This window comes from Pleurotus ostreatus (assembly GCF_014466165.1).
Source record: "Pleurotus ostreatus strain PC9 chromosome Unknown scaffold_2, whole genome shotgun sequence".
In the NCBI taxonomy this organism is placed as follows: Eukaryota; Fungi; Basidiomycota; class Agaricomycetes; order Agaricales; family Pleurotaceae; genus Pleurotus; species Pleurotus ostreatus.
In genome coordinates, this window is record NW_023503157.1 from 2,354,396 (window position 1) to 2,374,521 (window position 20,126).

The 20,126-nt window shown below is 50.8% G+C and overlaps 9 protein-coding genes across 9 annotated transcripts; 4 read left to right on the forward strand and 5 right to left on the reverse strand.

The window, feature by feature from the left end:
* Positions 1–167: 167 nt before the first annotated feature.
* PC9H_003665 (uncharacterized protein) lies at positions 168–808 on the forward strand (the record flags this gene model as incomplete). Its single annotated transcript, XM_036773258.1, has 4 exons — positions 168–170; positions 289–573; positions 631–702; positions 755–808. 4 exons carry the CDS (start codon positions 168–170, stop codon positions 806–808), a joined length of 414 nt encoding a protein of 137 aa, XP_036634731.1.
* A 246-nt stretch (positions 809–1,054) lies between these two features.
* ACTIN2 (Actin-2) lies at positions 1,055–2,641 on the reverse strand (the record flags this gene model as incomplete). The annotated part of the gene is made up of 9 exons (XM_036773259.1): positions 1,055–1,120; positions 1,172–1,311; positions 1,366–1,540; positions 1,597–1,786; positions 1,848–1,970; positions 2,027–2,151; positions 2,216–2,414; positions 2,468–2,532; positions 2,591–2,641. The coding sequence occupies 9 exons, from the start codon at positions 2,639–2,641 to the stop codon at positions 1,055–1,057; spliced, it is 1,134 nt and encodes a 377-aa protein (XP_036634732.1).
* A 161-nt stretch (positions 2,642–2,802) lies between these two features.
* PC9H_003667 (uncharacterized protein) lies at positions 2,803–3,561 on the forward strand (the record flags this gene model as incomplete). The annotated part of the gene is made up of 5 exons (XM_036773260.1): positions 2,803–2,856; positions 2,907–2,952; positions 3,005–3,196; positions 3,268–3,416; positions 3,475–3,561. 5 exons carry the CDS (start codon positions 2,803–2,805, stop codon positions 3,559–3,561), a joined length of 528 nt encoding a protein of 175 aa, XP_036634733.1.
* Positions 3,562–4,626: 1,065 nt separating this feature from the next.
* PC9H_003668 (uncharacterized protein) lies at positions 4,627–5,767 on the forward strand (the record flags this gene model as incomplete). Its single annotated transcript, XM_036773261.1, has 6 exons — positions 4,627–4,720; positions 4,773–5,000; positions 5,051–5,237; positions 5,292–5,439; positions 5,499–5,665; positions 5,722–5,767. 6 exons carry the CDS (start codon positions 4,627–4,629, stop codon positions 5,765–5,767), a joined length of 870 nt encoding a protein of 289 aa, XP_036634734.1.
* Positions 5,768–6,450: 683 nt separating this feature from the next.
* Positions 6,451–7,946, reverse strand: PC9H_003669 (uncharacterized protein; the record flags this gene model as incomplete). The annotated part of the gene is made up of 2 exons (XM_036773262.1): positions 6,451–7,721; positions 7,784–7,946. The coding sequence occupies 2 exons, from the start codon at positions 7,944–7,946 to the stop codon at positions 6,451–6,453; spliced, it is 1,434 nt and encodes a 477-aa protein (XP_036634735.1).
* A 335-nt stretch (positions 7,947–8,281) lies between these two features.
* Positions 8,282–11,402, reverse strand: PC9H_003670 (uncharacterized protein; the record flags this gene model as incomplete). The annotated part of the gene is made up of 12 exons (XM_036773263.1): positions 8,282–8,476; positions 8,531–8,661; positions 8,713–8,895; positions 9,132–9,270; positions 9,324–9,565; positions 9,616–9,767; positions 9,815–9,945; positions 10,001–10,107; positions 10,163–10,749; positions 10,797–10,870; positions 10,923–11,128; positions 11,180–11,402. 12 exons carry the CDS (start codon positions 11,400–11,402, stop codon positions 8,282–8,284), a joined length of 2,370 nt encoding a protein of 789 aa, XP_036634736.1.
* Positions 11,403–11,574: 172 nt separating this feature from the next.
* On the reverse strand, positions 11,575–14,218 carry DRS1 (nucleolar DEAD-box protein required for synthesis of 60S ribosomal subunit; the record flags this gene model as incomplete). The annotated part of the gene is made up of 8 exons (XM_036773264.1): positions 11,575–11,895; positions 11,950–12,017; positions 12,068–12,188; positions 12,239–12,425; positions 12,475–12,656; positions 12,720–13,249; positions 13,299–13,980; positions 14,027–14,218. The coding sequence occupies 8 exons, from the start codon at positions 14,216–14,218 to the stop codon at positions 11,575–11,577; spliced, it is 2,283 nt and encodes a 760-aa protein (XP_036634737.1).
* Positions 14,219–14,582: 364 nt separating this feature from the next.
* PC9H_003672 (uncharacterized protein) lies at positions 14,583–18,476 on the reverse strand (the record flags this gene model as incomplete). Its single annotated transcript, XM_036773265.1, has 12 exons — positions 14,583–14,708; positions 14,765–14,990; positions 15,039–15,338; positions 15,397–15,497; positions 15,547–16,066; positions 16,122–16,263; positions 16,316–16,386; positions 16,439–16,883; positions 16,935–17,138; positions 17,187–17,396; positions 17,453–17,600; positions 17,655–18,476. The coding sequence occupies 12 exons, from the start codon at positions 18,474–18,476 to the stop codon at positions 14,583–14,585; spliced, it is 3,315 nt and encodes a 1,104-aa protein (XP_036634738.1).
* Positions 18,477–18,606: 130 nt separating this feature from the next.
* On the forward strand, positions 18,607–20,076 carry PC9H_003673 (uncharacterized protein; the record flags this gene model as incomplete). Its single annotated transcript, XM_036773266.1, has 9 exons — positions 18,607–18,651; positions 18,711–18,783; positions 18,839–18,886; positions 18,936–18,995; positions 19,049–19,101; positions 19,163–19,186; positions 19,240–19,302; positions 19,362–19,395; positions 19,454–20,076. 9 exons carry the CDS (start codon positions 18,607–18,609, stop codon positions 20,074–20,076), a joined length of 1,023 nt encoding a protein of 340 aa, XP_036634739.1.
* Between the last annotated feature and the right edge of the window lie 50 nt (positions 20,077–20,126).

Genomic DNA, 20,126 nt, shown 5'->3' on the forward strand with positions numbered 1-20,126 from the left:
GTTGGTCCTATATAGTCACTGTCAGCCACCGCATCTGACAAGAGTCAGCATTAGTTACCGGCGCTGGCCCCAACGACCTCAAGACCAAGGTTAGTAGCTATGAATTTGTTGCCGCCTATCTGTGCTGACCGCCGTGGACTTTAGAAGCGAAGTTCAGATTGGCAACAATGGTGAGTTTGGAAGTTTCTTCGAGGTAGGCGATATCACACGATGGATTGGGATGGAGTGATGGCACAGGAAAACAGGTTGTGGAGGTTGGCGACATTGTCTGACTCTGCGTTCACCTAGGCCGACAGCTCCGCCCCCATCACCCTTCGCACCCGTAAATTCATCACCAACCGGCTGCTTGCCCGCCGTCAATTCGTCCTCGATGTCCTCCATCCTTCCCGCCCAAACGTCTCGAAAGAGGAGCTCTCCGAGAAGCTCGCATCGATGTACAAGACTGAGAAGAACCGCGTAGTGACCTTTGGTTTCCGCACGCACTTTGGTGGAGGACGCAGTACTGGCTTTGCCTTGATCTACGACGATGAAGCATCGCAAAAGAAGTTCGAACCCCGGTATCGCTTGGTCCGAGTGCGTATTCTACAGGCTCGGGCATGAACCTGGACACCTTACTTACGATGCCTGCAGTCTGGGCTAGCACCGAAGGTGGAGAAGGCGTCACGTAAGCTGCGGAAGGAGCGCAAAAACCGTGCCAAGAAGGTGCGTCCAGACGTCCGTGCTCCGTTTAATTTACTCATCTCTCGCAACGCAGCTCCGTGGCACCAAAAAAGTCAAGGCCGCCGAGCCTCCGAAGAAGGGCAAGTAATCCTGGCGCGCCGTGTACTTCATATTGTTATCTACCCCGGAGTGCTGGTTTCGCGGTTTACTTGGTGCATGTGTCTCGTATGCTTTTCATCTCGTACCAATCCATGGCAAATATGATCCATTATGCCTCCAATTCACTCTGATTATTATGATTGCATCCATTGAAATGTCGCGCGAAAATAAGTACGGGGGTATCATAACAGCTACCGTGATATAATGTATATAAGAACTCGCCCAGGTCAATACTCTAAAAGCCCATCTTCTTGTGGATGATATCAGGATCTTCTTGGTACTCTTCTGCGGAAACCCACATCTACCGTACTGGTCAGTTTAACGTCATAACAGGAGGACTAGACCGTCCTACCTTTTTGAAAGTATTCAAGCCAGCCAAAATTGATCCACCGATCCATGTCGAGTATTTACGTTCAGGCGGTGCATAAATTCTTATCTTGACATCTTTCAGCGCAAGTTTCTTCACTTCGTTCAGCAGTCGATCTCCGAAGTCTACAGATCCAAATCATATCAGAACAGTATTGAAGGCAAATGCAGGGGTCTCACTTCTGCACAGAGTACTTCCGCCGCTCAATACGATATTGGAGAAGAGACTCTTCCGTAGATCAAGATCGACCCGATTTATTGAATCGACTACCACTTGGTGAACACCAGCGTACTCTTGCCCTATGAGTTCTGGATTGAAGAGAATTTCAGGTGCACGGAACCTCTCAGAACCAAGCTGACACAATCGTAATTCAGTGGCTTTGATCACATAAATGAGGTATCCATGCTCACCTGGATGACTTTCCCGTCCGGTAGCTTCAGATCTTCAGAGCGGCTTTGGGTATCCTTCTCCTCCTTGGCAGGATTGAGGGCAACATAACAGCACTTCTCCTTGATGGTTCGAACGACCTCCCGCTCAGCTGTGGTGTGTAGGTGGTGTCCAGATTTGCGGAGGAGTAATTGTAGATGATCAGTGACATCCCTGTGGACCAAAGCTAAGCTCGTCACACGGACGCGATAGTAAGGCTGAAACTGAGCCCTACCTTCCAGCAATATCAATCCGTCGTATGGCATGTGGCATGGAGAAACCTTCAAAGACCGGAACGGCGTGAGTGACGCCATCCCCAGAGTCAAGTACAATCCCTGTTGTTCGGCCCGAAGAATATCTAGAGCGGTGGAGATTAGTTCACAGACTCAGACATGAGTTAGGGGACACAAATACAGTGATAGAACCGCTTGAACGGAGCAGAAGAGGGCGGGGACATTGAACGTCTCGAAGAAAATCTGGGCGGCTGTTTCTCGATTACTTCGTGGATTCAGAGGTGCTTCGGTGAGCAGGACGGGATGCTACAGACGATATGCGCGCTGTATGAGATCTTGTGGAGATGATGTTATGTATCATAGCACACACCTCTTCGCTTAGAGTTCCCAGTTCCTCTGTATATACCCAATTCCATATGCGTTCCATGTCATCCCAGTCTGTCACTATGCCGTGTTCCATAGGGTACTTGATTTTCAACAATCCTCTAAACTCTTGCGCCTTCCTGCCTATGAAGACGTCGCCCTCCAAGGCGCCAGCCATGACTTTGATGTGCTTTGGCCGACCGACGCTAGACCCATACAGTCATACACGAGAACTACACTCTGTAATATCGCGACGCACAAGGATGGAAAGAAGCATTTAGGGTGGTCCTGTCCTGCGAACCCCGCCTTGATAGTCCCAGATCCCTGAACATTTCGTGTTAGCATCTTTGGCTTTATGCTTCGGAGGCGAAAAGACGCGCACATTGTCTATGACCACTGGCTGATTGGTGAGCACGTCGTCGTATTCAGACATTCTCCTGATGTTTGTCGGAGGCCGCTGCTCCCTGGGATAGAGCGATCACTTGGCACTGTTGCAGACGGCGACACGGGTGGTCTCTGAGCGACGCGTTAGTTCGTGTTTGGCGCAATTTGGCGCAGCTGTGAGGACCGGCGCTTCGTCGTCAACTCCTGACCATGACCACCTCGCAGTGTATACTGACCGTCGTTCTGGTGATCTTATGTCTGTCGGTGAGTGCAGAATCTACTCTCTACTTCTTCAATGTCTCAAACGTGCTTAGGGTAATGCTCTGGCCATTCTAAACAAATGGGAGGCCACAAACTTCTGTAAATGTATGTGCTGCACCGTGGCCGCTTGAACAGGGCTGACTAGGCACAGGTATTTGCTTCTCTTCCAATTATACCATCTTGCACTTGGCCATTCCGGATAATCCGTCCCAGCCTTGCTTGTCGTGTACTAAGCAATGGTGCCTAAATCAAAATCTGCCGATATGTGCTGGCGCGTCACTGGGCGATACGGATCCCGACACGGCTACTGGCAAAGAAGGTGACGTAGAAGCACGTTGTTTCCGTATGTCTTGCCTCACCTTTCCACCATGGCCCAAGTAACCAAATAAATCTGCATTTATCCCGTTTATCTAGAACGTGATTCGCCGCGAGACCAGCTAGTTGTCACCTTATTTGTTTTGACGGTATTCGGTCTTTTATTGGGAGCGGGGATCAAGAACAGGATGGCGAAAGCAGGGTTTGAGACAAACATCCCATGGGGTGCAGGCAGGAGGTGGTGGGAGGTCGGTGCTTTTCCCCTCTTTGTCTCCATGATGTGCTCTAAATCTCTCCTCATGCTAGGCTTGGGTACCGCGCCGATCGAATGAAGAATACGGTTTATCTAGACGCAGTTATCTTCCGGTGTCTCAGGCTGACAGCCCCAGATAACTGGTGAACGCGGACGACTTAATACGATGATCGCTGCAGTAGGTAGATACTGTATATGATCGTTCTAGTGGACACTTTAATTTATTCGTGGTCATGTTACTAACTTCCATGATGAGCGTACCCTTTGAGCTTCATGGCCGAAGTACCCCATCTGAGTATGGGTATTTTGAAATTTAAACGTCTGAACATAAAGCATCGGAACATATACGGGTAATATACGGGCGTCAACCGACCAAATCAAGGCGCTCCTTGACTCAACCGCAGCTCGAACTCATCCCTTACATTACACTCGTATGGGATCGTTATGCTCCAAGTCTAGCACTCACTCGGGCGGTCATACGGTGCTTGGCTCGACGGGTTCAGTAGGCACTCGACCAGCACCGGGAGCACAATCCCCACCCGATCCGCGAGCGGCGGCTGCAGCGGCTGCAGAACGTAGACAGCAAGCAGTGAGTTTCAAGTCGATCAATGACTGCATTCCTGGGGCAACTAAAGGGACCGTCTTTAGGAACAAGCACGGGGCACGCATGCCGCAAACCCTAAGCGAGGGCATCTTGCAGCTCAAGTTGGGAAGCCTTCGAGTGCCACCGCAAATAATGGGAAGGATGACAGATTAGTGGTGCGTCCGCCTTCGCTGCACTCGCCGTAGAACCTCGTTTCATAAAGGGTTCGTAGTGGGATTAATGAAGGAAGGCTGAGGTACTATGATTGCCGCCTATTGAGAACGAGGTACTGCACACAATAATGCAAAGGAAATTCGGTTCTACTATCGCCATCATGGCTTCTCGGGCATCTTGCGACTCGCCGATAAACAATGCGATTGGGAATTCAAATATTCGATGCCATGAGGGGCGGCGAACATTTTTCTGAACATATTGGGTGTCGCCGTGTACGCCTCATTGCTAGCACGTTGGACTGTGCCAACACCGTATCGCGAGATTGCGCACCAAAACAAGTGGTGCCACAAATATATATTTGAATTTTGATCAACACGACTTGAGATGGTGTGAATGAGAAACTGTGCCCGAGTCCGAGAACGGCACGGCCACCGTGTCTCTTTCCACGATGGGACATTGGGAGAAGGTGCTGTGGAAGCGGCAGCCCTTTCCCGACAATTACATCCCGCCCGATGCCTTCTTGTCATCGCTGAGGACCAATCGTGAGCTATAGAGTTCCTTCAAATGTCTTGATTGGTCCTGACTCGTGTACAGCGAATTTCCAGCCGTATACGTACTGGTCTGTGGTTCTTCTCTCGAGCGCCGTAACACAGCACCTTTCCTCGCTCTTTATCTTTCTTGGCATCTATGTTCGTCTAAAGGACCTCACGCTCCATCCTCATCTGCTTGTTTGGTCCTCGGTGTGCTGTTTCGTCGTGGGGTACGTGGCCTGGGTGCTACTGGATTTGTCTGGAGGCCTCGACGTCGATTACTATGCGAATTGTGCGGACACAGTCGTTATTGGTGGAGGCAATAATTGATTCTTCATTTAGTTGTCACCACACTCAAGTCTTCGATCTTGATGTTTCTGGCGTTGATGTCCCTCTCCCCAGTCTTGAGGACTCTCACAGCGGCGACATCTTCAGATTCTATTTGGGCTCTGTCAGCAGCTTTGTTCCTGTTAAACATTCTCCTTGCGGACTACAGCTCTTCCAAGCTTCAAGGGCACACCCAAGAAAGGTAAGCTATCTTTCTCCAAACATAGAGAAACGACACGCTGGACCACCTCCTTAGATTAACCTCCGTGTTATCTATGAACGCCGCGATTTCATCTTCGGTCGTCCTCGCCTCGCGCTTGTCAGATGATTTATCAGTATTTGCCCTTGTCCTATTCGCAGTACAAGCATTCGCCCTATTCCCAATGTTTCGGCATCGCCTACAGGTATGCCGTCTTGCCTAGGCTTCTCGGTCTTGTTCTGAATCAGCATGGCGGTTTACAAGGATTCGCCCGTGTTGTTTCAATCCTTGTTGACCATCACATTAGCGAGCTTCTCTCTCGTGTTGACCGCATCGATATCCACCACGATAACATGGCTGTTTTTCTTCGCCTTGTTTGGGATTACGTTCATTGCTCCCGGGGTGTTGATTTGGGCCCAAAGGTACAAGAAGTATGTCTCGCATTTTTTTGCTTTCAAGCGAAGCTTTTAGCCTGACAGAGCCTTAGTGAAATCCGAGGGCCTTGGGACGTCGCTGTACCCAGGCTTAATTGACTCTGCGATTGTCCTGCCCCTTCGGCACGCCTTCGACATCTCCCGCTCGTCATTGAATATACCGGCGTCGAATAAGCTCCGTGGTTCGCGACTTCAGCAACGCGGCCTATTGGATGAACGTGCCTGGCGTGGATTGGTGGGCGGCGCCGAGCGTCTGCTTGTTATGGTATTCGCAGATGACTTCGTGTCGACACCGCAGCCCTGGGTAGTTGTTGCCAATCGATCAGAGCCAGAATCAGTCGATCAGAGGGGACGCACCAAGTGTACTACATCGATATACGATCGATGAGAAGTCATATCGTAGCCGATTCATATGCCATTTGCACCCTGTTTAATATGACGACGGACATCAGAGGCGCAAATGATGGGGTCCCAAGATACCACCTAACATGTATGAAGGTTCGACTTGCCTTTTTGAGCAAACCTCCGGCTCCACGCCAGCAACGCTAGAAGGTGGTAAATGGTGAAGATTGTTGTATATATATACAATGGGTAGATAATATGTACAGTGTACGCAAGAAATATGATACAATAGCAATACAGGTATATAACAAATGTGGTATCACTAAAATGATTATATGTCTAGATTATCAGTCCTGTCAAAACTGGAAAGCATTAAGTGAAAAGCATGCGTGATACAAGAGGTCCCTCCATCCCGGAATTTAAGGAATACATAAACGTCGTCAAGGCATATCGTCGTCGTCAGTGTCCAGACGGGGTCGTTTATTGGAAGGCGGTGCGCCAACCCCCATGCCGATCCCTCTGGCTTCGAGGACATCCATGGCGAGGCGAGCGGCACCGTCAGAACCCTTTTTAGTTCTTGCTCTCGTCCGTCGCAGAGCGCCGAAAGCCTGAGCCTTGATTACCGCCAGGGTTCCGGAGATAGGTGGCGGGCCAGGTGAAGGGGAATGAGAAGTCCGCGCGGGCGCTGTTCCTCGGCGAGGACGGAGTCTTTGATTGAGGTCCCGGTCAGCGCTATTCTGGTCGCGTTGTGATGCGTGATCGTTGTCGGAGAGTGACGATAAGCTCGGCATAGGAGTCCGGTCAGAGTTAGATACAGGCGGCCGCGCCCCAAGCCTATACCTCAGTCCGTCGCTTCCTGATCCTGCTAGCGAAATGTCGGCCGTGCCTCCGTGAAGGGTGACCTCTGCCCCGGTGTGGCTTCGACGGTAGTCGTCAGGTCGATCGAGAGAACCTTCCGGAGGGAAAGCGAACTGGAATGGTGACGTCAAAGACGCAGAGGAGGAGGACGGGGGAGTAGAGGAGGGCGAGAGTGATCGGCTGTTCGAGAAAACGTACGGCGCGCTCTCCAGCGCGCTCAAAGGCACTTTCTGTTCATCGACTTGATATCGATTCACGAAGGACATGTCTGCGGATGTCATGGTCGGCGACTCTGTGTACCCTGGAGAGTGGGACGAATGGGCGCTGGGCCCCCCTGATTCACCGCCCGACGATCCACTCTGAGTGATCGCGGATGGCCATGGACCCTCCCGTCCTGGGCCCTGCATAGAGTAAGGGTACGGTGCATACTTGGCTACTCGCGTAGCCATTGAGTGGGAAGAGCAATCCCCCGATGGATCGATGTCGGGGCTCGCATACGGCATGGGTGGGGAATGATTTGAGTACGAGTTGGTCGAATATTGATTATTGCAAGCTGTGGGGTCGTCAGAAGCCCTGTAGGCCATTCCGTCGTTCGTATATTGTTGCATGTGACCCGATCCCAGCTGAGAGTTCATCGTCGCTGCAGGCTGCGCGAATGCTGGGAGTGGCGGCAGGTCATCCAGCTCTGGTCCTTGCCCGGTCTTTTTGGCTTGCCACAATGCCCTCCAGAACTTCTCTCTCTCGCGAAATTCATGGCGTAAGCGAGCGTTGTCCTGCTTCAGTTCAGTGGCCTCCGTCCTAGCCTCTCTGCAGGAATCCTGCAACTGGAGAACGACGGATTCGAGGCTCGTTACTGTGAGAAGAATACGGCGGTTACAACAAAGACCTATTCCAGCAGCAACGGGGACGACGAACCTGTCTCCTCAAGGGTGGCAATGTAGTTTGCACGCCTAGCTCTGAACGCCGCCTGAGCGTCTGCGTTCTTCTTCTTCCGGAGGGCTACGTCTGATAGACGCGAGGTATTGTCATCCTGCTGCAGTTTGTTTTCTGTTGGAGAGGACGGTGGGGACTTGGGCATCGATGGGGAACGATTTACTGCTGGATTGCAGTGTTGCAGGTGGAGATTTAAAATGGCATGGAAAAAAGAATTCGAATCAAGGGCACGAGGAGAGGGTCCGCGGCCCTGGACACTGCAACGCTGAACTTAGCCGATGTTGTGGACAATTTATTATTTAAGATTGGCTCGAAAGGATGCGGCGCTTCACGGTGTCACTTGCAACCTTTCTGGAAGTTTTGCGAGACACTATCCCCATCCATTTCCCGCCGACTCAGGTCCAAATACATTTCCTCGAGGCTGTTACCAAAACACATTGCAAGGAAAAACGCTACCCCCACGGCCCGATATCACATCCACTACCCATCCTCCCCCGAGCCCTCAATGTCTTCCCCATCTCCTTCCAAATCAAGTCCTTCCATTGCCACCCCTTCTTCGTTTAGCACGCACGCGACCCGCCGCCCTGCGAGGCCGTTCACAGCGACCGAAACACGCTCTCCGCCTTGGATGTTTAGCCGTCTGCGCCTTGTGATCATTTGTTTAACAGACCGCAGCTGATGCGCGTTCCAAGTTAGATTATACAATATTGGAGGTCCAACCCTACTTACTTGGCCTTTGTTCCATGCCTCTACTGTGGCCATGACTAGCTTCTCTCGGGCATAGATGTTTACGTACGCGTCAGCTTGCAACGATTCATACCCTAAATCATTGTAGCTCCCTGTCGCTACAAACACTGGTCCTGAAAGCTTCGATCACGATCAACAGTATCGCTCAGACTAGACATGCTCACCAGTCTCGTTCGGTAGTCGGTAAACAATTACCACATGTTCATCGTCGAAGAATTGTACCTCCAGTAAGTCCACCGGCATGCCTTCCTCACCCCCTTCAGGTAGGTAAAACTCGCGTATGGAGACCTCTACCCTAGACGGCTGCTGGTGCGTTGCGGCATCGTACGGCACTCGGAATAAACACACTGTTCATGATGTCAATAGTGGAGCGACGAGGCCGCATAACGACACAGTCCACATACTACAGCTTCGTCCCCCCGCGCTTACCAACGTGGCCAGAAATTGAGTGTAGCCCTGTCAAAAGCGTTGGTATGCAGTTCATTTGATGCAACAATGGAGCACTCAACCCCCGCCTGCATTATGATCCGTTCACGAATCACAACTTCAGGATTGTCTGCCGGTCCTAAACTCTCCGTCGAACCACATTTAAGGGTGACGGAAGCCGATCGAGACACTGCACCAGCAGCATGAGCGAATATGCGCTGGCATCGTGTCGCTAGCTCTTGTGCGAGCGCATCGAGGTTTCTATCAATGTGATCTAGATCTTTCTGGGAGGTGGCCTACCCATTGATTCATCAAACGGATATCATACAATTGGATGATAGCTGATCACCTTGCGCCAGCCTTCTTCTTTCCCCTGTTTCGCCGCTTGCCTCGCTTTTTCCAGCACCTCTTGCAGGGGTTGCCGCTGGTCTGGTACGCCAAGGTCTTCTGGCGTAAAGGTGGGGATTGGACCAACGAACCACTTGTCGATGGGGCTGGCCTGCAACCCCGACATGAAATAGTTATTAACCTCAAGGACATCGTACCGAGCGCCAGTGTTCCCTTCATTGGTGGTATTCAAATTGTTGACTGCTGCTAAGGGGTAACTAATGATGATTCAGACTGAAGGTTATCAAACTTACAAAACCGAAGCCAGGCAACAAACGAAGCGAAGCGACGAAGCTCTCGGCGAGCAACAGAAGCTAGCCAACTAGAAACCACAATTCCCCGGGCACAGAGGTGACGGCAGGCATCAACGTCGTCGCGCGAAAACTCAAAGGCGGCATACTGCGGACTATTTGGAGTAAGAATGTCAATTAGAGCAAGTTAAACTATACTTACAGCAGCGACCAGCCTTCAACTTCCTCTAAAACAAGGTGAAGTCGTTGAAAGGCAGGAGTGACCCTTTTCTCTGAAAAGTCACGCAATTTGATCAAAGTTTCCGAGACCGTCGTTTCCCACTTTTGTATGCCCTATATGCCAATGGATCAGTTTGTCATTCAGGAGGGTAATGCTTAGGAAGTGTACCCGCTCGCTCATCTGCTCTCCGCTCCCCAAAAGATCAGCCAGGGCCTCAGTGCTGCGACCGGTCAACAGAAGTCGCGTGAGATCCAAAATAGCCGCGGAATCCTTCTCTGAGGAGCAACGGGCGCGTGAGTGTGTAGCTCCACAATACCAGGGAGATCAGACCTCCGAAATCGGCCGTTTGCTTCATCTCCAACGCGCGAACCCACCGAGGCCCAAGTTCACGGGCGCCACTCATCGACTCGGAGCCAAGCCACGCGGCACGCATATCTTTCACCAGTCGCCAGATGTACCAAAGAAGTGTACGAGCCGAGGTTGAGCTTTTGGCAACATCGCGAACAAGGCGGTTGTCAAGCAGCGGCATTGTAATAAGAGTGGGGTAAAAACAAGACGGGGAGATGGTCTTTGCCGAGGACGCCAGATGGGCTGTGAAAACGGAGCGTGGCGAATGCTGAAACAATGATTTGATGGAGTGTTCGGTTTGCAAAGTAACATATCCTGTAGGATAACTTCCGTCGAGGAAGGAAAATAGACGACCCACGTTGTCCGCTACGAACAACAGACTTTCACCGACTACTGAGGCTTCGGCATCCAACGCTGTACTCTTGGAATTTGAGCCAGGCAAATGAGAGCTCATCGACGCTGTTACTGGATCGGATTGCAATGCTGGCCATTGCCTCATAAAGTCAGGGAGCTCTCGCTTTGTTTGAGATCGGGTCTGCGTCCCTTGGAAAGCGAATAGGTCGGCAGCACTTCACAACTTTAGCGTACAGAGCGAACGGTGAGGTGTACAACTTACTTTAGTTGGTTGTCGTCTTCTTGTAAGTGGTCAAGCAGCGGTAGAATCTTGAGGATGGAGTGCGCTGAACCTGTCTAACCGTCCAGTTGGCATTGACATTGGTATAACAGAGGGACAAGGCACTACAATAACGTTGTTCCGCCGGAATATATCAGCAACAGGAACCCCAGTTTGTTTTCGACTGTCTTGAGTCCACCACAGGCCAGTAATACGCGGCGCATGCAATGTCGAGGAGTGTATCTGGTCAAGAAGGAGCACTCGTTCCTCGTGACCATCCTGCATGGAATGCAGCGTCAATCCCGGGGGACTATGCGCCACCGCAATTGTCTGACCTGGTGCAGTGAGTAGGGAAGAGAGATGTTGAGTGAGAGCAGCACGCGTACCATCGGGACTCCACGCCACATTGACAATCTCTTGTATATTCGCCCCGACTTGGACTTCCCATATTTTAGGACCTTGAATCTTCCAGAGACTCAATCGATCCTTCCGTCCATGTCGCGAAACCAAAACGACGAGATCTTTATCTGGACAGCAGGCAGATTCAAACAAAGAGTAAGATGACTGCAGATTCAAGACTGCGAGCGAGGAAAACGCGTTCGTTTCCATTGTCGCGCTGGTCGACCGTAACGGGTCACAAATTGAGAACAAACAGAAATTCGAGCACAAATTGGTCTTACGTAAACAGTCTCACGCACTCCCCAACTAAGAAGTAAGTTTATCCCACGGTTCTACGCACACTAGTTAAGACCGAAATGAGCATGTGTATATGAATGCGCATTTACTTGAGCTTCCTCCGCTTAGAAGCCTTTTTGCCCATCCCTCCAATTGAATCTCCCTTTTTTGCTCGAGTGCCCTCGGTATTCCGTTGCCCTAAGTCCTTCTCAAACCCGACGCGGGACTTCTTCCGCGCGGCGCCTTTGCTTTTGGCGTGCCGAGAGGCTGTATCTGGAAGACCAATCTTGCTGGGACGAGAGGCCTTTTTGGCTGATCGTATGGCAGCATTCAGGGCCTTCCCGTCCCCAACAGCTTCGTCCTCTTCTCTCGCCATCTTCCTCCGTTTGGCCTTCCTTGAAAGGCCAGAAAATTTATCTCGTTTAGGCTTTCCGCTGTTTAGTATGGTGTATCATGTGAGAATAATGGTAGAGTTAAGTACCTTGACATCCTCGCCTTTGGAAGACTGTTTCTTGGGGTCATTGCCTTGATGTTGTTGTTTCCCAAGCACTTCGAGAGGCAATCAGATTATACGGAAGGTGCAGATAACCACGACGAACCTGTCGCTTGCTCTTTCTGTGCGCTACTTTGAAACCATGTCCGAGCGGGCCGAGAAAAGATCTCATCTTTATGCTCGATCATATTCTGACCTTTTTTGAGTTCCATCTCGGCCTGCCGCAACTGCATGCACATTAGGGATATACGACCACGGAAAGATGAAGACGACGAACCTGTTTTTCTTCCCGCTCCTCTTTCATGATTTCCGCTATCTCACTCTTCAGCGAATCAAGCTTCGTCGTCCATTTTGCGATAGCTTCTGACGGGACTATGCGATGCCTCACTTGATCCTCCCCAGCGCCACGCTTAATAGCAGCTTTGAGCATTTTGCGATCGGCTTCTCCGACAAGAGTGACAGAACTTTGAACACATTCAATGTAAGGAAGCAGATCAATGGGAGACTGCATACCGTCCTTGCTTGCCAGCTCTCGCCGTGCGTCCGACTCGGTGTAGATACTGGGAGAGTTGACTTGGCATGTCATAATTGATGACCGTTTCGACTCCCTTGATATCCAAGCCTCGAGACGCTAGATCTGTAGCCATGAGGAAGTCCACAGATCCATCCCTGAATAGCTGAAGGGATCGCAAACGCTGTGCACGAGAATTGAAGATAGTTGAGAACGGGTGCGACCAAGAGGTAGAGAACGGACGAACCTGCTCCTGGGTAAGATCACCATGCAATTCTTCACACTTCATCCCGAGAAGACCAAAGACGATTCGCATTTGATGGGCCAACTTCTTACTGCGAAGAAAGATAATGACGTTCGACTTGAACGTTCTCCGGCAGAGGGCTACAAGCAAAGCAGGGCGTTCCGCCTCCTTCCCTGCGCGAACACGCACAAACTCCTGTACCAACCCTCGAGCAGTTGTCCGTTTAGGATCCACAAACAATCGAACAGGCTTATCGAGTGATAATCTTACTAGCTCGTCAACGGAGTCCGTCATTGTGGCTGAGAATAGCATGGTTTGACGAGATTTGGGGCATGATTTGACAATCTCAGTGAGCTCATCTGCGAATCCGTCGGATAACATCCTGTCGGCTTCATCCAAGACGAGAATATCAAGGGCGTCGAGTGTAAATGTTGGTGAGTTCCGTATATGATCAATAAGTCGTCCTGGTGTAGCAATCACCACGTCTGGCTTGTTTCGCAGCGCAGCCTCTTGGATCTTTAACGATAGCCCGCCTATAAGAAGTAAGTCCCGACCTGGTTTTCCCGTTCACTGCACACGCACCGACGACAAGGCAAAAGTCGACGTCTGTGTGTAACGCTAATTTCTTCCCGACGTCGAGACACTGGACACCAAGTTCTCTCGTAGGTACAAGAATAAGGCAACGGGTGGCTGCAGATTTTTTGCCCTTCTCTCGATAAAGAAGCCGCTCTATCATTGGGATGATGAATGCTGCCGTCTTCCCTGAACCTGTGACGGCATTTCCAACCACATCTTTTCCAAGGAGAGCCACAGGGATTGTAGCGGACTGGATTGGAGTCGGTTTGTGATACCCTAATGCTGTGATAGCTTTTATGAGAGGTCGAGAGAGGTTCATAGCAAGGAATGATGTGAGGTGATCGGAGGTTGTCGTCTCGGAATCGAAGAATGCTGCCCTCCTGTCCAGCTCGGCTTGTGTCTCGGGTTCACCGTCGTCCGAAGCATCGTCTGCATCGTCCTCCTCCGCAGAGTCGGCTTCTTCATCCTCTGGCATAGCACCGTCGGACTCGGACCCTTCAGAGGCAGATAGTGGGTCCTCAACATCTGGTGCGTCCGGCCAAGCGAACTCGTCGTCCGTATCAGAATCATCATCTTGGGAGTCGGCCGAATGTTCCTCGTCGCTAGTACCTTCGTCTTCAACCTCTTGTCTTTTCCGTTTAGCCCTAACTTGCCGTCGAGCAATAATGTCATCCACGGATATAGGTTGCTAGATGGCTTCAGTAGGACTAAGCACAATGGTATCATATACATACCGGCTTTGAACCAGCCTGCACAATGTCCGCTATATGACTGGAATCGCCAAGTATATCGGCGTATGGGTCGCTAGTCACGTCGAAACTGAAGTCGGGATCTAATTGAGTGTCTTCGTTGGGAGGTAATTTGTCGGGTTTTACTGGATCGTCCTCCGCGTCAGACTCCAGAGTCATTATGTATTCCCCCGCCATCGTCAGAAGTCTTCAGCGGTGTGGTGAACGCGAAGTGGAGGAAAATAAAGCACGTTCACGTGATTGTATGAACGATAATGAACGCGACCCCTGGGCCTAAATATTGAATATCCCCCAACTCTTCAACACTACTTGTATTTTCGCATTGGCTTTGAGTCTTATCACACACACGAGGATACAAGGTATCAGATATGCAGAGTTACAACATGCGTACAGATATACCGACATGGAGAGAAAGCCACAGTAATGACGACAATGGATACGTGCAAGGGTATACTGCATAGCGGGAGGATGAAGTTATGAAATGATAAATATGAGTATGAGAGGTCCGTGTGATATCTGTGCGAAATGAAGGATGGTCGAGCTACCAGAAAACGAGTTTGCGCAGCAATGCAATATCTTTCGTCGAAACTGTGGCAGATTGTGGAGCGTGAGGGGGAATGGGTTCGTTTTCTCCTTCATCAGGAGGCGCGATTCTCGACTTTTGCAACTGCCATGAACCTTGTGGTAAGCAAAATGCACGAAAACGGAGGGACAAGGAAATACCTCGATGTCCATCACGGGCGTGTCAAATATGAGGGCCTTTATGTGCGGCTTCTCCTTGAAAGTATACTCGGTGTGTTCATCTCGGCATTGGGCCTGACACAGAGTTGTACTATTGATGAACCGACCCATCATGTTGAATTTACCCCAATGTATCTTATTGGGGTCTTCTTCGTTGAAATCTGGATTCCCTTCATGTGCGCGAATGAGATCGGACATATGGACCTCTCTGTGGGGAATAATTTAGCGGACGTATAAAGGGGGGGATGAGACGTACAATGCTGGTACACATGCCCCTTTGGTATTGCGCAAAGCTAATCGGTATGCCCGGTGAGACCGCATAGCTTGCAATAGAACCTCCCAAGACCGGAGATTTTTGGTCTGTTCGGGGGAATCTCTATTGAACTTCTCCAATGTCTCGTCTCCAGGGAAGGTTGCGTTGTTGATGCCCGCCACAAAGGCGCGTAGTGCAGAATAATTGTTATGGGCTCTCAACTTGGCTGCTATATCAACAAATTTTTCAATCTGTTTTGCGCGAGCCTTCGATTTATCGTGGCAGAGGATCAAGGAAACAACCCTAAAAATGAATGGTGTATGGGTGAATGGGTATTTGATGATAAATTTGCTATTCTCACCAGTCCCCGAGGCGGTTGGCTATGCCATTAAAGCGGGATATTGGATCACTGATGGGGTCTTTCTTCCCGGACACTAGCGTGTAGTACATCCAATTCCGAGGCTACGCATGGGTGAGTAGAGAACCGTGGCGCGCGAGCATCTAGTCTTACCGTAATGGCCAAAAAGGCCTTGACCTGGACCAGTGTTATTTGCTGAGCGATGGTTTCTGGGTCGATCATTTGCAATTCTTGCGCAACCCTAGCCAGTTCCTTGATGATGTGACGCGGCCCAGAACTGGACGGCGTTTTGGGTGTCAACAAGGTCACCGCGGTAAGGCTCGATTTCCGCTCCCGAGAAGCAGCTGTCGTGAGAGGTGGAGCCGAGAGAAGTGTGGTTGGAGAGGCGGAGGCTGGCGTCTCCGTCTCCGTCTCAGGCATCTTGGCCGTAAACTCCTCCTCATCAGATGATTCACCGCTATCAACCCGCTCGGGTTTCAGGGCCCAAGCAGCGTCTGGGTCGTCCTCAATAGTAGGCAGCATCTCCAAAAACGGTAAGAGGTCGGATCCGTAGTGAAGGAGATATGTCTTCGAGATGATCGACTTCGTGAGAGCATTGAGAGCGCCAGCGGTACCCGTAACGGCGAAGTCATGTGTATATTCTAGTCTCCATTGATGGAGAAGATGGCAAATTCTGCAGATCGCTGAGTTGAGAATGTCATTTTGGTGGAGAGATCCTAGAAACTAACCTCATCTGAGCGAAGCATGCAAACATAGGGTCTCCCGATGGATTGTCTAGTTGACGCATGCGTTTCTGCATAGCTAGTATTATTTTTCTTGGAGTTGCAAACCTTCGGTAAGTTAGCAGAAAATGCGTGATATATGAAGGATCTAGTAGAATATAGATCAGGCTGGATGTTTGAGGAATTGCCCGCACTCATACCGTCTCCGCTGACAGCCAGAAAGAGAAGCTTATCGAGAAGTTCGTCTAGTGTTGCCCATTGAGCCGGTCGTCTAGAAGCGAGTAAGCAATATGACGAAAGTAACAAGCGACGGAAGAACTAACGGTTGCTTCTCCCGCTCGTCCTTAGGTTCCTCATGCTGGTCTTCGACTCCATGAATGACCTCTCCAGCGCTTCGCGGGGCGTCCGAACTTGAACTACGAGGATCAGAGATGACGTCGGGAGCGATGTGCTCCGTTGAACGCTCTGGCCATTCGCGTCTCGATCTTTCGAGGCCGTGGAGTAGATCGCCCGTGGAACGAGTCCGAGTTGGAGAGCTTGGTGTATTTGGAGAACGAGGTAACGGTACATGGGGAAGGGCGGAATGCGACTGGGAGTTTCTCGAGCGCGGTTGCGATTGCGCTACGGTTCTCATAGATGACATCGAAGACGAAGCAGAGGGTGTCGCTGTAGGTGGAGATGAGGGAGAGTTTTCTGGGAGGGGTGGAAGTTTCAGCAGATCGGGGGATGCAGGATTGCGGTCATTAACGTCAAGCCCTTTAGTAGTCCCTACAGATCACAGCTTGAGAGTTTCACAGCATCACAGAAGTTCGAACTCACGAGTCCGAAAGATCACTTGCAAAATCCACTCGAATGAACGCCTCAGCCTATCCTTCCCCACGTCCTCGGTGGCGGTGACTTCTACCAACCCAACATCATACCTTTGCAGAACTTCTAAGGCCAGCTCGGGAATGACACGACGCTGCAGATCAGATTTGCAAGCTAGAACGATAACGGGAAGTTTGAGAGTAGCGCGATAGCCCTCTGGGGCATCATTAGCATTTGCAGGATTGCGAGGGAACGAGAACTCACCAAGAAGGCTTTCTACAGGACTAAATGAAGCCTCATCCGAGGCGTCGTAGCAAATGATAACGCCATCCACACGGGGGGTGCCCTCTGGCCAGGCGGTGGCTTTTGATGGCGGCGGGTCCAGCCTTGATGCGACGATATCGATCTCAATGACATATAAGGAACAGTCCGGATGGCTGTCGTTACGGCTGACGCGACCAACGCTTTGCGTGTCTAGGTCATTCGCGGTGAGAACAATCACAAGCTGAGCATATGGGCAGAAAGCGTACATCGAGACCAAGTATTGTTTTCCGATGGACCTTGGAGGGTGGCAGGCTCTTGCAAAAAGTAGGCCCTGAGACCTTTCCGAATTGCTAAAGATTTCCCGCACCCTGGGGCCCCAACGATAGCTAAAGTGATAGACGAACTGTCCGAGTGCTGGACAGATTTGACATGAACATCATGATGCTATCGGCAGCGCGAAAGGCTCACCGTCGAAACTTGCGTGTTGATCACCATCCTTATCCCACTATTGCTCGACGGATGGTAAACACCAAGACTACCACTACGCACTCTCCCAGTGGCGGCGTTTGTGGGCACGCTAGTGCGCCGCGGCATTGATTGCATTGACGTGGTACTGCGCAAGCGTGGCGAGTCTTCCTGAACGATGGAGCTGGTTGCGCTCATGCTACTGGCGCTGGACGCTGTACTGAGAGTCGGGGTTCGCGACGGTAATGGAAGTTCACCAGCGCGTACGTACGCCCTGAGTTGATCTGGAGCTTTATGAGAAATGCTTCTGTTGGTGGGAGTGGATCTATGGAACGGATCTGATCGTTCGACATCGGAGTCCCCGACATAGGGATCACCGTAATCATCACCGGTTGTGCTGACGCTCGCACCCCTACTGCGCTCAGAGCGGGCTCGTTCCCGCTCACGCCGTAGACCATCTGATATACCATAGACGAGATGACGGGGTGGATCGACTGCTGAGCCTGTGTTTCCTCGATTCTGCCGCGTCCCTGTTACTGGAGACGGTTCGTCACGGGCGTATTGTACGAAAGAGTCGACGGAGAGCGATTTTCGAAGTGGTTGTACCGGTAGGAGAGACGTGGAGCCATGTGGCGACGCCGGGCGCTGCTGAGGAATTGTTGGAGACGTTAGGGCGGACGAAAATGAGTCGTCAGGCGAAGTGGGTGAAGCAGCATGAGAATCGGTGGGGAGTAGTGTTTCTGAAGGAGCGTTGCAGTCGTCGGGGATTTGCACAGAGCTGGTTGCGAGTGGAGGTAGCGGCGGCGCAGAAGACGGGGCAGCCATGGTTGAAGTGTCAGAGAGCGATAGCGAGTGGCATCAAGTTGCAGAGCGAGCGTCAGTTCAGTAAATCAGAGACCAGAGGCAAATTTGGCCAGATGCGATGGCTTGTACCTTTTGGGTTACAGCCACCACCATGTCTCAATCCATCAATGTTTCCACTCCCAGAATATTGCTCACAGTACCCCTCAGTCACTTAATTTTATTGTATTGTCACTGATATTCACCTTAATTTCGCAGAACGACGATGGGCCTCCCTCGCGGGATTCCCCCTACATTTATGGCCTCTTTCGACATTTGACAACCCATCACGGTACGCAGCTCCAAAGTGAATTCTGATCGCCCTTGCTCAAGCTCGGCACCCAAAGGCTGGGATGTCAAAGTCGTCATTCCAAGTTCTCAGAAGAGTTGGATAGGTGTGTTGCCTGGGATTCCGTTGCCGACATCCCGACTCAATTATCGCAGGTAAAGCGTATCACATCACGGAAATCACCAAGGGTAGATATTACTACCCAAGAGAGCCTGGTATGTTCACATTTGATGATGGTATGTATGTACGGCATGATATCAATGATTAGATGGCATGGGCGAGATATCTGAAATTTCTAGACCGTTGAAAGATGGCGAAGTGGTGCGTCCGAGTAGCCACGCCCAAGACGTTCTCTGGACTGACAAGTGAGGAATGGATACAGGCCGAATGGATTCTCCTGGACGGCGTACGTTCTCGACAATGTACCATGTGCTTACTCGCTGAACCCCTCAACTGCAGACCCCTGCAACCTGCGCTAACATTGCGGTTCATAATATATACCCCGGACACTTCAACCTTGTGGTAACCTCCACTGCCTCGCCATTCACCTCATGACATACCAGTCTAACTGCAAAGTATAGATAAGCGGTCCTAATCTCGGCCGAAACACATCATGTTCGTGGATGAGTATCAACTCAATATCCATGGTCGCCACTATTAATGATAAATATAGCTGCATTTGCTCTCTCGTCGGGAACAATTGGTGCTGCGCTCTCATCATCCTTATCTCAGATACGCTCGATTGCTCTTTCGTACGGAACCGTCATACATCCAACACCTTCTACATACTTCCAGCCTGCACATCTCCTTGGTGCTAGCATTGTCCGGCATCTATGGGAGAACTGGGGAGAAGACGAAGGTGGTTTGCGGGATAATGAAGTAGATCTATACAGCGTGAATATCCCTTTGATAGAAGGATTGCTGGCCGAAGAAGGTCTGAAGGTCTGTTGGACTCGCATGTGGAGAAATTCGTACGGCCGCCTCTTCAAGGAAATTTCTGGAGACGCAGGAAGAACAATAGATCCTGCTGGACCCGATTCGCTCGCTGCTCGACCTTCTGATCTCGACAACTCGGGCAACCCCTCGTCTTCCATACCAACAAGGAGTCTTACATTCAAGTTTAAGCCTGACATGAGGGGTTTGATCACTCCAGACTCGACTTCGCTCCCAGTCGGTTCGGACGGCTGGGCAATTCATAACGGCTGGGTTAGCGTGACACCCCTACGAGCCAGCTTCGCTGAGCCAGACCATGAAGAAATCGCTATTGAAGAGAAGGTGTGGAAGATGAAGTTGTAAATGTATATGTCTCGATAGATACAGATGTATGTAAGTCTCTAGAGTGTCTT